Here is a 16,012-nt window from a genome sequence, read left to right as displayed (position 1 = left end):
CAGCATCATTGTTCCTCTGCATCGCCACGACGACGCAATGACCTCACTGCACAGCTAGCCCTGCCCCGCCTCCCCCCCCCCCATCCCAGCCCAGAGGTAATGGCCTCCAGATGTGGAACCAGAGGCAGAGAAACACACACACTCACACACACACACACACTCACTTAGAGAGAGAGACACACATTCACAAAAATATAACAACATGCTGAGTGAGTAGGAGGCGGAGGGAAAGAGCAAATATGGACAAAGAAAAGTGAGTCAGAAAAACTGTGTATTTGTTCGCTGTGTGTGTCTTCAGCATAGTACGCACACATTTTAATTCTTCCAAAAATAAATAAAACATATATACAGCCACACATATAGTTCACACTGGTCTCTGATGCAGACTGAGTTATTGAGTCAGTGTGTGTGATTGTGTGTGAATGTCTGTGTGTTTGCATATGTGCACGAGAGAGACCGAAAGTGTAATGAGAGGAAAATTGGCTCAAACAGACATTTTATTGGATATGGGTGCGCCAGACTCATTCATATTTTATACATCACTGAGGGAGGTCAGACTGTGTTTGTGTGTCTCACACCCTTCTGTCTGTCTGTACACACAGTTTAATTAAACATAAATTAGAAAATATTTGAAAAGCTGAAATGCATCACCAGGAGCCTTTCACCTCAACCTAATACTGCAGGGCACTGCTCACTGATTAGGCCGTTTATTTTTCCCCTGCAGCAGTCTTCAGATAAATACACAAACATAATTTAAACTGCCTGCTTGTTTCAAGAAGTTGGTGCTTAATAGATTCTGTAAATTATTGGCTTTTTTTGCAAATAGTTAGGTATATGCACTTCCTGTGTTTTTCTAAATGATAAAACTTCAGTATGTCAATTTGCTACAGCCACAAAACCACAAGTCTACTTACATGTAAGACAATATGAAATCTACTGGATAATTGTGTGGCTTAAAGTTGATCATTTTGTTATTGGCGTGACTGCAAAATAACTTGATGAAAGGTACATCAAAGGAGTGAACAGTCGATGCTTTGCATGCAAAACGTTGACCGATATAGATGCATGCAGAGCATCGAACATTGCTCAGAATCTAAAGAACTGATAACAGGAACAAGTTAAACTGTAAACCCTGCTGCTTAAAGAATTAACATTCATGAATAAAGATCCCTTATACCGCATACTACTAAACTTTCCAGCCCGCTCTGTGTCTGTTCCCCTTGTCGATTTACTGCCGTCGGTATGTGAACACGGTGCAAATGAGTGTCTGTGATTTTTTTTGTTGTTGATTCTTTTATGTTTTTTTCATGACACTGTTCAGCTAATTATCTGTTCCAGAGTTAGCTGTAGTCCCCGGGCAGGAGACGGAGACAACTCGAAAAGCGTTGTATCAGCCAAAGTCCATTTTGCAATGAATATTTCAAACTACACATAGAATTGATATGAATGCTGAAACTGTCATTAGCGTTAGACTTAGTCCACCATACCTGTGTTGTTCTTTTTACATCATGTCCTGCATGTGTGAACGACTAACTCAGGAAGATTTCAGGGGCAGCTTGCTTGACATTTTCAGGGGAGCATGTGTGAACGCAGTTCTAGTGGGGCTAGGAATTAAGGTATGAAACTACTTCTTTTCTCATATTCAAACTGTTGTTGTTTCTTGTAAGTAATCATTTTATTTTTTAAGATAATATAAATATCTACTGTATGAAGATGTTGGTTAATGTATTGCTCTCGCACTCAGTGCAGATAAATGTGCTGAATTCAGCCCCTCACTGATAAGAGTCTGTCCCCTGACACATTTCCCTGAGAGTGCAGTAGATAGCAACAGAGATTGGGCCATCTGCCATTGTGGTGTCTGGGCTCCACATGACCACAAATACTATCTTGTCTTTCTGCTGAATCAGTGGACAACCCCAGGGACGTACAGTGTGCGTGATGATTAGAAATGTGCCCACAGCACAGAGGTAAACAGACAGCGCTGTGGAGAGACAGAAGGTGGTAGACGGACTGCATCACGACAGCAATGTCTAATTTTCACAATTATACCATTAACTATTGATGCACCAGTCAGGCATGGCTGCTTCATGCTTCACTGCACCATCTCTGCCTGCTTCATGGGTGCGGCTCTGATGGAAAGAGAGAAGAAAAAATCCAGTTGACCTGTCACTCAAGCTGCCTGTCAACAGCTGATTCCGTCTCTTGTTGTCAGGCCGCTGTATAACAAGTATGTTGTCACTCAAAGCAACAAACTGCTCAGCATCTCCTAATCTGCAACAACTGCAGTGAATGTAGACTGTTTTAATTATGCAAAAGCTAAAGTATGCAATCAACATTATGAGAACACACACCACGAACTGAGAAAGCTATTACTTCTGTGACGTACGTGTGCACCTAATTTTCAAAAAATATATATTTTAAGTTGCACCTCAAACCAATGTGTTTAGCAAGTGAGCTACACTTTCATTAGGCTACAATGTCCATTCAGACCATGTGGTGCACAACTATAGAAATCAAGTGAAACTTTCTCATATCTTTAATACATTAACCTTTTCGGTTATGGAAGTCTGTTTATAACAGCCACATGAATATCTACACTTGCAGTAGCTTCAGTAAAATCCAACACAGTACACCCACAACACTTTGAATGTTAAAGAAGAACTCCCACTCTCCTTTTCTCACTACACTATCAAGCCACTACTTCTTCCAACACCAGTTCATACAGCAGCTGATTGCTCTAAGTTCAGGTGCAACAAAAAATGATCCCAATTTAACCCTTCCCTTTCAAACCAGTGGGTCTCAGTTAAAAGCAGTGGATTCAGCTGATTGATGATTTATAAAGGTTTAGACTACATAAAACTCCCATGTGATGTCTAGCATTGGTGTCTAATACTGGGCGGCAGTAGCTCAGTCTTCCGGCACAGAACAAGTCTGGAAATTGGTCTGGTAGCTGGAGAGGTGCCAGTCCACTTCCTGAGCACTGTCGAGGTACCCTTTGAGCAAGGCACCGAACCCCAAAAACTGCTCTGGAGCGCTCACTGTGGGCAGCCCCCTCACTCTGAGACCTCTCCATTAACGCATGTCCATAGGATCCTGTTTGTGCATGTGTGTGTATTTCGGCCTATGTGTGTGTAGCATGTTCATTAAAAAGAATGTAAAACTGAATTTCCCCTTGCGGGATTAATAAAGTATAAATTATTATCAAAATCTATTATTATTAATTCACAAATTAAGTTGGTGAGGGTTTACTCAAGATTTATCGCCATCAAATTTCATCTTTCCTGATCATCTTTCTCGTTTGCCAAAGTTGAAAATGTTAGAATTTTTCAGACTGTTATCTCTCAAAGCAATATTGATTGTGAAATCTTGCTGGCAGTGTCTGTTCTAAATGTGTTGGTTACTTGAATATTTACTATCAAGCAATACAAACGCAATGACAAACACTCACTCTCACTGTTTATGTTCTCTGTGGTAACATGCGTAAGTATTCTCTACTTAAAGCTATCTGTCAGAACACTTTTAAGATGTTCTAACCCAAACATCAACACAGTAGCAGTGGTTAAAAAACTAAAAAAACCTACAAACAACCCATAATGTGACTCATTCTTAAAGCAACTGGCTCCACGTGTAATGGCAGGTAATGTACTTGCTAGCCCGGAAACCCAAAAAGAATCTACAAAGTCATATTTTGATTGCTTAGATATCTGGCCTGATCACACCAATCATCTAATACCATCTAATGTGGGGATGTGAAAACAGAATTGAGGCTTTTTCGTGAACTATCAAGATTGTTTTCACTTATGAGAAATATTCTGAATCGGCATGCTTCAATGCAAGATCATATCTGGGTTATAAAAACTTTTATATTGTGTCTCAGGATACGAGAGACAAAAACCTCAAAAATGTATCAGAAAATGATTATTAACATTATTTTTGTTTCTCAAATGTATTGTGAAATGCAATTTTCTTTTTCCTCACAAATGCTTTTTAAATTTTTGGGGGGGAATTTGAATCTTTTGTCTGAAGATACAGCTAGAGCATCAGATGGATTTGAAAAATGTGCTGATTTTGCGCATCTTTGGTACTCATGGGGCACGTCGCCAAAGACTTGACAGTGAGCAGTGTTTTTCAATCCAATGAGCTGCCAGTGTTGCACAATTCTTAGCACACTGCCTGTGCTTGCTTGATATTTTTTTGTTGTTTTTATAATCAATACCACAGGCTGTCATGACTGGAAGTACATGCTAATGTCTTTGGTGTCGAATTGTATACTAAAGAAACATATTCTCAGAAAGAGAGACATTTACAGTCAAATGCATTCAAACACAGAACCACAAACCACACACAGGAAGAAGAGGTCTGCAGCATGGCGGACTGTGCTCACACACTGAGGCTGGACCGAGCCTGCAGCCTCCACATTAAGTATGCTGAAACATGCTCATTACACATAAACTGAGGCAAATTCACACATACTGCATTTCAGGACAGGGGGTAGTGAGTCTGAATAAGAAATGAGAAAGATTTCAGGAATCAGAGAAAAAGATCATTATAACACACAGAGCAGAGACAGTGATGGAAAGATGCACATACTGTAAAAGAGTAAAGCCGTGAAAGGTTGATGTGCGGTGAGGTGTGTGAGGTGTACAGAGAGTGGAAAGCGGAGGGACAGAAGGAGGAGAGGAGAAGGAGGAGTGTACATGGTGTACCGCGTGTTTCCTCGCTAGTCATGACTGAGCTGCAGCCTCACCATGACGGAGCTGCCGTTCCCATGACAACCCAGCCTGTCAGATGGAGGGAAGAGAGAGAGAGAGAGAGGTGGAGAGATGGAGGCAAAGATAAATGCAGACATAAAGGGTAAAGATAATGTACTCACGGTGCTGTTGCTGTGCCGTTCCTCTGCAAAGGTGTGTCAGACATGGCTGCAACACCGTCCTCCTCTGCTCTCCTTACCCTACTCCTGTTCCTCGTCCTCCTCGCCTTCTCCACTCCTCCCGTGTCCTCTTGACAGAGTTGTGTCCTCCCTTTCTCTCTCTTTCTCCTCTCCTCCTCCTCCCTCCCCTCCTCCTGATCTTCTCCTCCTCCTTATTCTTTCCTCCTGCCTTTTCTGTGTGTTGGTCACGCCAGAGTGTGTCAGAGCGGCTGCCGCTGCCGCTCCTGCATCGCCCTGCTCTGCCTGCAGGAGGGGATGGTTGTAAGCATGGGCGTGTGAGTGTGTGTGTGTGTGTGTGTGTGTGTGTGTGTGTGTGTGTGTGTGTGTGTGTGTGTAGGTTAGAGAGAGAGAGAGAGAGACAGAGGATCCACTTGGGTATCTGTATGAATGTGCAGGTTAAGCTGACAGTAAGGTAAGGGAGAGAGAGCAAAGACGGATTAATGACACTAAAAAGTGTAATAAATAGGGAAGGAGGGTGAGATAGCTGATAGGAGAGATTGAGACAAAGAGAAGAAGATGGGCATAGGGACAGCAAAGAAAGGAAGAGCGCCTTAGGGGAGGTTCAGTATAATGAAAGGAGCGGCCAACCTGCTCATTCTGGCTGCTATCCTGAGAGCAACCCTTTCCCCTCTGAGACCAAGGAGGGATTTATTTAAAGAGGCAGATATGATCCTCAAAGAAACCTTCATTGTTTGGAACGGGACAAAAAACTGTCTTCCATAAGTAACCTCAAGTGTCCTGCTGCAAGGCTTTACATGAGAAGTACCAAGAGAAATGTATGTATGTGTGGATAAGAATAATTGATAGTCAGCAAGGTTTGTTAGCTTTAAATGAAGCTTCACAGTTAGCACACTGTTATGGGATTTTTTTTAAATAAACCATACGGCCAATAACAAACATGGTGAATGTACTTGAGATTGTATAGAGCTTTACTTGTCTTCTGACTACTCAAAGTGCTTTTACGCTGCATGTCGCACCGACCCGTTCACGCCCATTCACACACTGCTATGTAAAGTCCATCCATACACATTCATACACGCCGCCGCCGAAGAAGAAGAAGCGGGATCAACTTGGGGTCAAATGTCTTGCCCAAGGACACATTGGACATGTGGCTGGAGGAGCAGGGAATTGAACCCTTAGCCTTCAAGTTGAGAGACGACACACCCTTCCAACTGAGCCACGGCAGCACCGGACGATTTAGAGTAGAGATTTTACACGTGTCTGTCACTATGAGCAGATATCTCAAAAAGAATCTGCAGTTTAGGAATCAAATCCTCCACATACAGATCCAGATAACTTATAGCTGCCATGGTTTTAACAACAGCTATTTTACAGCTGGATTAAAGAAAAATATTTTTTATTCCTGCAATCTTAAAACCCATCAGCTATTGTCTATCTGTCTGTCCCCCTAAGGTCAACTTTTCAGGGCTTTTTGGAGTCGTCAGCAGTAAGTGATTAAACGCTTCCGGCCCTTCTGTGTGTTGCCTTTGTTTACAGACTGACTAGCACTAACATAAGAGGCAATTAATTAGCTGCACAAGCAGGTTCCTGTTTGAATACATTAATTAGCTAAATCATAGTTACATGTTTTGCTAATGGGTTCTTAGATTTCATTAGAGAGGACTGCGTCTGACCCTTCAGCTCTCCACCCTCTACATGCTCTGTCTTTCTGCCTGCATACAGCCATTGTCCACTGAAATGCTAGTGAACATGCTTGTGTACTAAACAAAAACCAGGGAACCATAATCCTCTTGTTTTTTTTCTTGTCTACAAATGACCAACAATTACATTTACATATCTAAATTAGTTGATATGTGAATATTAATAAAAAAAATGAAAATAATAAAAAATCTGCATTGGAAGTGGTGTAAACAATTTCCAGGCTCAATTTCCTGCTTACACAATGGTTATGATGCACCATGATGACATATTGCTTTGAAATGTGTAGCCTCTGGTTCATCATGTGGCCGTCACTATGATGCTTATTTGGACCCTGAAGTGAACATAGTTGGAGGAGAGGCTGTTGCTGGAGACGAGTGAAGTGGCTAATGTCTTAGCTGGTGAATGAGTTATTTTTCCTGCGTGTTTCCCACATGGGATTCTGTTTGTGGTATACACTGACCACTGCTTTCAATTTATCAGAAGCCAAGAGAGCTCAAGGAATCTGGTCTTTTACTAGTCTTCATCAGTCAACAAGAAAGATGTTTGAAAACTGTCATTTTTTGGCAGCATTACAAGGAAAACAGTTAAAGTCGACCAGATTTGAACCTTAAAAAAAACTGGATAATTTAAATAAGAACTTTGATCATCTTTCTTTTTTTTATTCTGATTTTACAGCAAATCTCCCAGTTTTGGTGCAGTTTATTCCCTTGGTTAAGAAATGATCAAAGTGAGTAAGACAGGTGTTTGGGAAGGCATGCACTGTTTGGATGTTTTTTAACTTACAATTTTAAGTTGTTTCAAGAAAAAAATGGTGCCTCAATTTTGCATTAAATCACATTTTGGATCATTTGTGTTTTCTTTATACTTAATTCCAATATAAATTTATATATTACATTTGATGGAGTTAAACTATGAAATAACCCCCTTCCCATATTTGGGTTAATATTTACTGTTTTCAACCAGCACTAGGCAAAACAACATGGCTCAAAGGACAAAGTAAAGGTCACATCTCTGATTGTGCCAAGACATTTCACATTTCTGTCCGTCACACGTTTAGCTCTTTACACTTCTGGGGACCCTCAAACTTATCTGTCCTCTCATGGCTCCCTCCTTCTCGCCTTCTCGTTTACTCCCCTTCCTGACAGCTTGTGTAAAGCTTCTGGTTATCATATTGTGTGGCATTCCAGTTATGCAGAGACTGCTCTTCAGGTTGAGGTTGAAACCTTAAATGGGCATCAAACATGCACTGTCCACACTCTCTCACACGCCAACACTCATCCACCCTTCTCAAACCGGCTGCGAGATGTCAGTAAAGTCTTAGATCAATCTTGTATATGCTGTGTGTGTAGGAAGTGTTCAACTATAGGAAGTAAATGCAGATTGAAATACCTAAATATCATAGACTGTAAATATAAATGGACAAAGCCTTAGTGACATCACCCATATGTTATGGCAGGGGGCTCTGGAGGCTCATCGGCGGCAGTAGCCATGCTGGAAGCCTCTTGACAAACCGTTACCCACCTGTCAATCAGGTCAGCTACACTCCTATATGGATAAGATGTAGCATTTATAAAATCAAAAGGGATGCATTACAAAACCATTCACACCCCATACAGTGTGTGCCAATCAGGACAATCCAAGTCAGGCCAATATCGTTTTTTGAACCAGGCTGTAAACATGTTAATTTCTCCTGTAAAAACTGGCTTTTGTGGCTCCAGCCAGCCTCAAGCAGACGGTTGATAAACTGCAGGATTTTGCACTTCCATATTGGCTTCATTTTTTAACAATGGAAGTTGCCTCTTTAAATATTCCTGACTGGAGGACCTGACCTCATTGTTCCAGATCAGTGGTGATTCAATTAATTTAAAAAAATGAGATGATGCAGTTCTCATAATTGATTTGTTCCCAAATTAATCTAAAACTAGGAGTTACAAACAAAGTTTTAACATTATGTATTTAAGAAAATTAGAAAAGTAAAGTCATTGTTAAATGCATTGTAAAGTTTGTAAGACCTCAGGTCAATAAGGACAATATCTAACCGCAAATGCTGACAGATTCAATTCAATTTAATTCAAAAAACTTTATTTGTCCCCGGGGGGCAATTCAAAGTCACACAGAGCAGTAAATTAACAACAGTGCAAGTAAACGAAACATTTTAACCTAAATATAAAGTGTCAATTTAAATAAAGATGGTAGTGGTTTACTGTATGTCTTTATTAATATATGGAGTATACTGCCCTCTTGTGGAATTATAAAGCCATTTTAAAAAGTGTGACCTGCTCTATACAGTGCCTCTATCGAACGTTTTATTTGTTTGTCGAGTACATTATTTAAAAAATGGGCTGCTTTTTCTTAAAGAATTATAAATGTCCATGTAGACTTTAAAAGGATTAATGACAAAATATTTCTGTATCATTTAAACAGTTAAACAGCCATAATTATTATTTAATTTATGGCTTTTTCTTTTTAGATCCAGACAATAACTCAAGGATATTCAAATTTTAAATGAATGATAATTTCGAATGATCAATAAAAGATCATCGTTACTGATGGTATCATTATGATGCAAGCTGTGTGGCAAAATATAAATGATGGTTTTGTCCAATAGGCTTACATATCCAATAAAATTGGGCTTATGAAATTATTATTCTCATGGCATTCTAAGTTGTAAGAGGCTTGAAGTAATTTAGGTCATGTGAAATGATGCATACATTGTCTGCAGTGCATAATGATAAGGGCAGACACCGTGTGCACCGCCAGAGGGCATCCAGTAGATGTCACTGCTCATCAGATTGAATTTTGTGGGTGAGGTGTTTTAACGGTCTGCTTAAGAAAATGAAATGTGAAAAAAATAAGGATAAAGAATCACTTTTACTTTTAACCCAGATTGCCCTCAAGTTTCCCCCCCCCACAGTCGCTACCTTTTGAAAGCCTCAGTGTTTGCATTAGTGTTAGTATCATATTGCTATGAAGCAGAATAATAGAGAATAGTGAGAGGCTGCAGAGGACTGAGAAAAGAAATGGCAACTTAAAAATATTTGTTGTCTGTTTGACTGAGCTGATGTCCCGAATTATATATTTATAGTGATTTCAAACTGTACACTCTTGTTGATGAACATGTAAGCAGATAAACTGATCTGACCTCCCAACAGCAGTGATCCTCACAGCTCTTTGGTTTTGGCTGAACAGTTGATGTTCATCTAAATGCACAATGCTGAGTCTTCCATTATTGCATATTTTACAAGGTTAGTACAGTTCTGTCACTCATATTTTATAAGCAACGGCACATTGTAGAGGCTGTGAGCGTCTTTTAAGCCGATATGTGGCATAACAGGTCTGATTTCCTCACATTAAGGCAGAATAAGGAAAGACAGACTCATAGCACACACACAAAAAAAACAGGTGTGTGAAGGTCTATGCTCAAGTGAGTTTTAGCCGTTGATCCATAAAGGCTGTCATCTTAGATAAACCTGAGATACAGCAGGAAACACACCTGGGATATATCTGACCCACTTCAAAAAGGGCCTACAACTGTTTAGTTTTTCATGGATGACAAAAAGGGCTCTATGTAAGCCAAACTGTTTTAAAAATGTTACGATTTTGAAAACAGAAAGACATTTTTCTCCACACTAAACTATAAATATTACAACATTCATCGGGTTATTCAGTACAGAGAGATTTTGCCCCTTCTTCTTCATTGACCAAACTGTATTATACTCCCAACAATAATACACCCATTCAATTCATAAAAAAGTGGTAATACTTTATAATAACTACATGCTATTAAGCAATAATGAGATGTTAGTTCATATTTAGTTAATACTTAATTCATCATCTAGAAAGCATTGTTCCTACATCACATTTTGTCAAGTTGGGTACTCAAAAGCACTATATTGTAAACTCCTCTAAAATGAGGATTATATATGCCCTTAGAAATCATTCATAGACTGAAAGCTCAGCAGCATCTTAAAAGTCACAAAAGTCTCAGAAAACAAATAAAGAACGAGTCATCACAGAGTTGTAAAGAATATATTTTTTATTTCAACATGCAATCTTCAAAGAAGTAAATAAACTTCTCATCCATATATTTATTTATCAATAAAGTATCTGCAATACTGTTCTTTGAAAAAGTCCATGCATCTCGCTGATGTCCACAATCTTGTTCTTCCTTCACAGAACATTTATTGAACACCGTGGAGCAGTGTGGAAACTAGTAAGCAGATACGAGTCTATCATAAGCAGCTCGACCCTTAGAAGATTCAAAATGGTGCAATAACATTTAATTTTTTTTATATTTCATTAAATACAAAATCTGCAGGGTCAGACAGATAAACCAGAACATTTTTGGTTACGTGTACCGAATGAATCAAAATATAAACAAATGTGATACTCAAAAATGCGTTTGAACAGTGTGAGAAGTCAATAATGCAAAGAGTAACAGATTGCTTGGATTACAAATATGTGGCATCAGATAGATTTCCCCTTCAGAATAGAAGTCTGTTCTATTTAATTTGCTAAAATGTAGATTCAACATGACCGTCAACATATATCACATTACATACATCCTCACAGAGGAACAGAACATGAAACATATTTCAATTGTAACTTTCTTATGAATGCCCCTGTTGGAGTTTTTGAACACTGAATACTAAATGTTGATACAGCCAACAATAAGGAGGCAGCATGACCCACTTCAATTGTGTAAATACAGGCAACATCGGAGGTGATAAACAATTCACTAAAATCCCGGGCAGGATTTGAGTGATGATGAAGGATGATGACATCCCTCTTTTCCGTGCAAAGTTATTAAAACAAATGAAATATTAAACATACTGCTCTGTTCTCTGCTGTTGCAGCTACCATGTTAGGTAAATCTGACTGCAGCTATAAGAATCAAGTCTGCCCTAAAATGACTTACAATGTAACATCTAGGTGTAGAAGTTTGTCAGCTGCAACCTTTTCTGGACTAAATGTCAGGGTCATTAGGCAAGATTTCTGATATAAAAAGGTCATTTGAGAAAAAAACAAAACATGATAATTATTAATATACAGTTTTCATGTATTATTAGCCATAATAAAATGAACAGCAACAGGAATGTGCTCCATGGTGTTGCTTTATTGTGAAAAAATTGTGTCAATTTTCTGGTTTTATCTTACTCAACCTGATAAAAATCTTCAATCAAGGTTCATTCACTAGTTTTCAGAACTTTAAACAATAAGAGCCACAGTCATTTTTAAAATGTGTTGTGTTCTCTTCCTCAGCTTCCTCGGTGCTTAAGAAGGTCAAAATTGAATCACCGGACTCAAACTTAAAAAAAAAAAAAAAAAAAAAAAAAAAAAACAGCCGTCAGTCATATATCAAAAACCTCTGTAGGCAAAGATTTAATATGTATCATTTGGGATACTTTTATTTATACAAATTGACAATGCTTTGTGGCTTAAGGATTTTGTGGTAGAGAAAATGATATCATGTGTGATTATTGTGATGAGTGACATTTTTAATTAGATTATGTTTCCACCTTTTCAAACTGTGATCCTTGATTCTCATATGGTTTTATTGCTTCTGAATTTGAATAACTGATATTATTGTTTAACAGTTTCAATAGGGACTCATTTAGAATGTAATGTAAATAATCCTCCAGAGATCACTGGTCCAGCTCATGGCATCTGAACTCTATAGTTTTTTTCACTGTGCTCCTGCAGACTAAAAAACAGCTCGTAAAAAAACTGAGCTTGTGTGCTGAGTCTGGCTCTGAGAGACTGAAGGGGGTGAGGTGCAGTGCAAGGTTATATTAGTCATCATCAGTGTCCAGCAGCATTCAACGCTTTTCCATGTACAAGCAGCGTGAATAAAAAAACATCAGACAGGAAAATGTTTTTTCATTCCAGTCAATTGACTGGCCGGCCAGCTTCAGCAGACACACAATAAGACTGTGGCTGTGTTCATAGCACTATGATGTGTACATGTGGGAGAGACAGGGATTTTATAGAACTCCGTCATGGAAGGAACCGTTGGGAAAGCCCTTTAAGTATTTAACTGGGAAATCCCAAGCAGAGCGTTGGAGGAGGGGGTGAGGGGTGGGAATCATTTTTTGGGGGAACCCTGTGCTTTAAGGGTGAATGGGAGGAACTGTGTATGCATACAGACAGGAGCAAAGTGTGTGTGTGTGCATATGTATGATATGTTTCTTTGAGGGTTTAATCACTTTACCATTGTGATTTCTGTTTGTGTGTGTGTGTGTGTGTGTGTGTGTGTGTGTGTGTGTGTGTGTGTGTGTGTGTGTGTGTGTGTGTGTGTGTGTGTGTGTGTGTGTGCGTGTGTGTGTGAATGAGTGTGCGCAGCTGTAGCACGCAAAAGAAGGCCAGGGCCCCCGAGACAAACGTGGCCGCTTACCCGCTTGGTTGCCATGGAGACCGAGGAGATGGGAAAGGCTCTGTCGGAATTGCCATTAAAATGGAGAACAGCACACCACTGCATGCCTGCAGACACATAGCCTATGCACACATCCAACACACACACACATACACACACACACACACACACACACACACACACGCACACAATGCACCCATGCAAAGACAGAGCAAGCATGCAATCTCCCACACACAAACATGAACACGAACCCAAACAGTTGTCGGGTTCCTCTGCATCAGTAGAGGTGTTTTGGTGGTGAATGGTGTGAAACACGCAACTCAGCAACAATTACATCATGAGTATCACAGGAATTGGCACATCAGGTGTGTGTGTGTGTGTGTGTGTGTGTGTGTGTGTGTGTGTGTGTGTGTGTGCCTGAGTAACATCAGGACAGTATTAGTGCTGTGTATGTGGAAGACAAATAGCTGGACCAAGCCGTGTCCTGTAAGACTGAGTGCTTGAACAGAAGCAGTCTCTCTCTCTCTCTCTGGATTCTTCCTTGTACTGTATCTTTGTGTAATTCTTGAGATGAGCACAGTTTGGATCAAATCTTGGCCAGATTGTAGTTCTTTAAAAAGCTGTGGTTTCAGGTTGTTAGGTCAATGCTAAGATTAGGGAATATGACATTAATGATTGGTACTCATTCTTGGAAAATTACATTTTCAAGTGATGCCTGACGGTAGTGCAGAGACTTACAGTAAGTGCTCACCGACAAATGTAACTGTTAGACTTTACCTTGTCTCTCCCCTGCTGTTACAGATAGCAGTTAATAGGATATGCATCCCCTGGGTGGCTTGCCTAACTGTAGCTGAGCTCAGTGAAACAGAAAGACTTGCAATTGACTCTTCTCAAAGCTAGGTCCTTCTCAGTTTCTATGCCTGCAGCTCTCTGTGCTCATAAAACCCTTTTTTTTTAAAAAATTGCATTTTATACAATCAGCAACTCACAATAACTTTTTTTTGCATGGTGGATTTCACAGAACGTTATTTAGCTTTTTAAAACAGGAGATTTGTCATTTCTGGCTGGTCATCGTGAAGTGAGTCAACTAAAATGCAATGTTGTGAATGATCCCTGTGCTAGAATCCTGCGGGCATTCGTTCGTGTGAACGCAAATGAGGGTCATCAGTCAACACACTGTCAATAAAAAAAGGTTAAACAAAATGTTAAAGAAGACCTCAGGGATAAACGCTCAATTCCCAGCAGACTGTCATGTTTGTTTTACTAAAAAATAAAAACCAATCCAAGGAGAGTGATTTGCAGCGACGGGAGGGGATATAATGCTGGCTGCAGCCTTGTTATAAGTGATGGAGATGTGTTTGACACAATGTGAGTTTTTATGGGAGATTGCTCCACATGTGATTGCCTGGGTTCCTCCTTCTGTCTTTGTGTGTGTTCTTCAGTTGGCTGACTAGACTCATGTGTTAGACCTAATAGATTCACGTTGTTGCCCAAGGCCTCAGCTGTGGTTTCATAATACTACTGCCTGCATAATCCTCTTTTTTTTTTTTTCATTCTCTACAGATCCCCAGCCTTCATATCTGTTTTTTTTCTTCATCCCTTCTCTTTCTTCTTAGATTCTCGCTCCTTAATTTAGGCGGCACCTCCCACTCCTTCTCTCCTGTTGTCATGAATTCTCAAATAACAAGGGAAACGTCTTTTCTGCCTCCCTTTTCCTTCAATGCACTTGAAATAAGACACGTTATTTATTGGCCAAATATTTCATATCATTGGTAAATCATTTACACCCCTTTGAGTTAATCAATTATTTTTTCTAGTTTGTAATAATTGAAGAAAAAATGCTCTAATGTCTGATCGTTGCATTAGAGAAAAGTCTGTCTCACCAAAAACCCATTCCATCACACTTCTGCAGGGCTGTGCTTCTCTGCATCATTTACAAGACACCTTCAGGAAACCTTGCTCATCATGAATTCACTCGTCCAGTCATTGTGCGCAGAAGTGCCTCTATAGTAAATGTTCTGAGGCATATCATGTTTTCTCTATATCTCCAATTATGTCTCTACCCTACTGAGTTTGTCCATGTAGTCCTGCTTGTTTTTTTTTCTGATTTCTCTTTTGAACAGATTGTACAATCGAATGTTTCTTCAAAAGTAGGATTCATAACAATGTCTAAAACTAATTAAAAGTAGAGGACGCTGTTGCTTTTGGAAAAGTGTCAAATGACAAGGACTTTGTGGAGGCTGTAATTAATGCAGTTCACCATTCCTCTGCTGTACAGCTCATCTTCAAAGGATTAGAGAAACAAAGAGATTTTAGAGTAAGATTGGCAGAGAATTAGCAGTGGCGCAGATTTTTCCATGTTTATTTATAATATAATTAATGATGGCTTTCTTGGACGGATAATTATCTAAGCCATTTTGTCTGTATTTTGTTTAAGTAGATGTGTGTCAAAGTGAATTTGTATCAATCACTTAAACGAAAACTGACACTAAAGAATGATTATATCACTACAGATTCCACATGCACACCGCCAGTTGAATGTAAGAGTCACCAACATTTACAGTATGAATATGACTGCGAGTACAAATGCAGACTAGACAGGGGAGCTGTGTGATGTAACATCTGTCTTGATACATTTTGAAGTCACAGTCACAACAAAGATGCTGTCACACAGTGTGTTTCTACAGGCCAGTCTGCTGTCCAGTGAGGAGGGTGACATTTCTGAAGCTTTGGCTACAGGTTACCTTAAATCCTACCGGGACTTTAAAGGAAGTATTTACACGAAATGACCCTGATCTAAAAACACTTACATACTCACATTCGAATAAGCAGTGAGTACAATGTTATTCTTCTTTTCTCTAGTCCTTCAATTAAACAAATTTTATATGCAACGGGATGAGCCGGCCGGCCGTTGTATATACGGCTTGGAAAGCATAGACAGCAGGACTCTGGTGTCAGACTCATTGTAGACAGTCATGACTCACAGAGTTATTTTCAGAGGACATACTTTATTTCTGGTACATTTAAGTGTGAAAAATCGCATATTC

The 16,012-nt window shown here is 39.6% G+C and overlaps 1 protein-coding gene across 5 annotated transcripts in view; it reads right to left on the bottom strand.

Moving 5' to 3' along the window:
* Positions 1–5,240, bottom strand: part of LOC109986360 (PALM2-AKAP2 fusion protein) — an 83,853-nt gene extending 78,613 nt beyond the window's left edge. For 2 of the 5 annotated variants that reach the window (XM_065965375.1, XM_065965377.1), the window contains exon 1: positions 4,874–5,197. In XM_065965375.1, coding sequence (XP_065821447.1) covers positions 4,874–4,917 — 44 coding nt within the window. In that variant the 5' untranslated portion in view covers positions 4,918–5,197. Of the gene's footprint in view, positions 1–4,873 lie in introns of all 5 variants that reach the window. The other 3 variants (XM_065965378.1, XM_065965374.1, XM_065965376.1) reach the window with 3 other exon arrangements.
* Between the last annotated feature and the right edge of the window lie 10,772 nt (positions 5,241–16,012).

Source organism: Labrus bergylta, chromosome 17 (assembly GCF_963930695.1).
Source record: "Labrus bergylta chromosome 17, fLabBer1.1, whole genome shotgun sequence".
In the NCBI taxonomy this organism is placed as follows: domain Eukaryota; kingdom Metazoa; phylum Chordata; class Actinopteri; order Labriformes; family Labridae; genus Labrus; species Labrus bergylta.
Note: the sequence above shows the minus strand (reverse complement) of the source record. Positions and strands in the feature narration are given on the sequence as shown.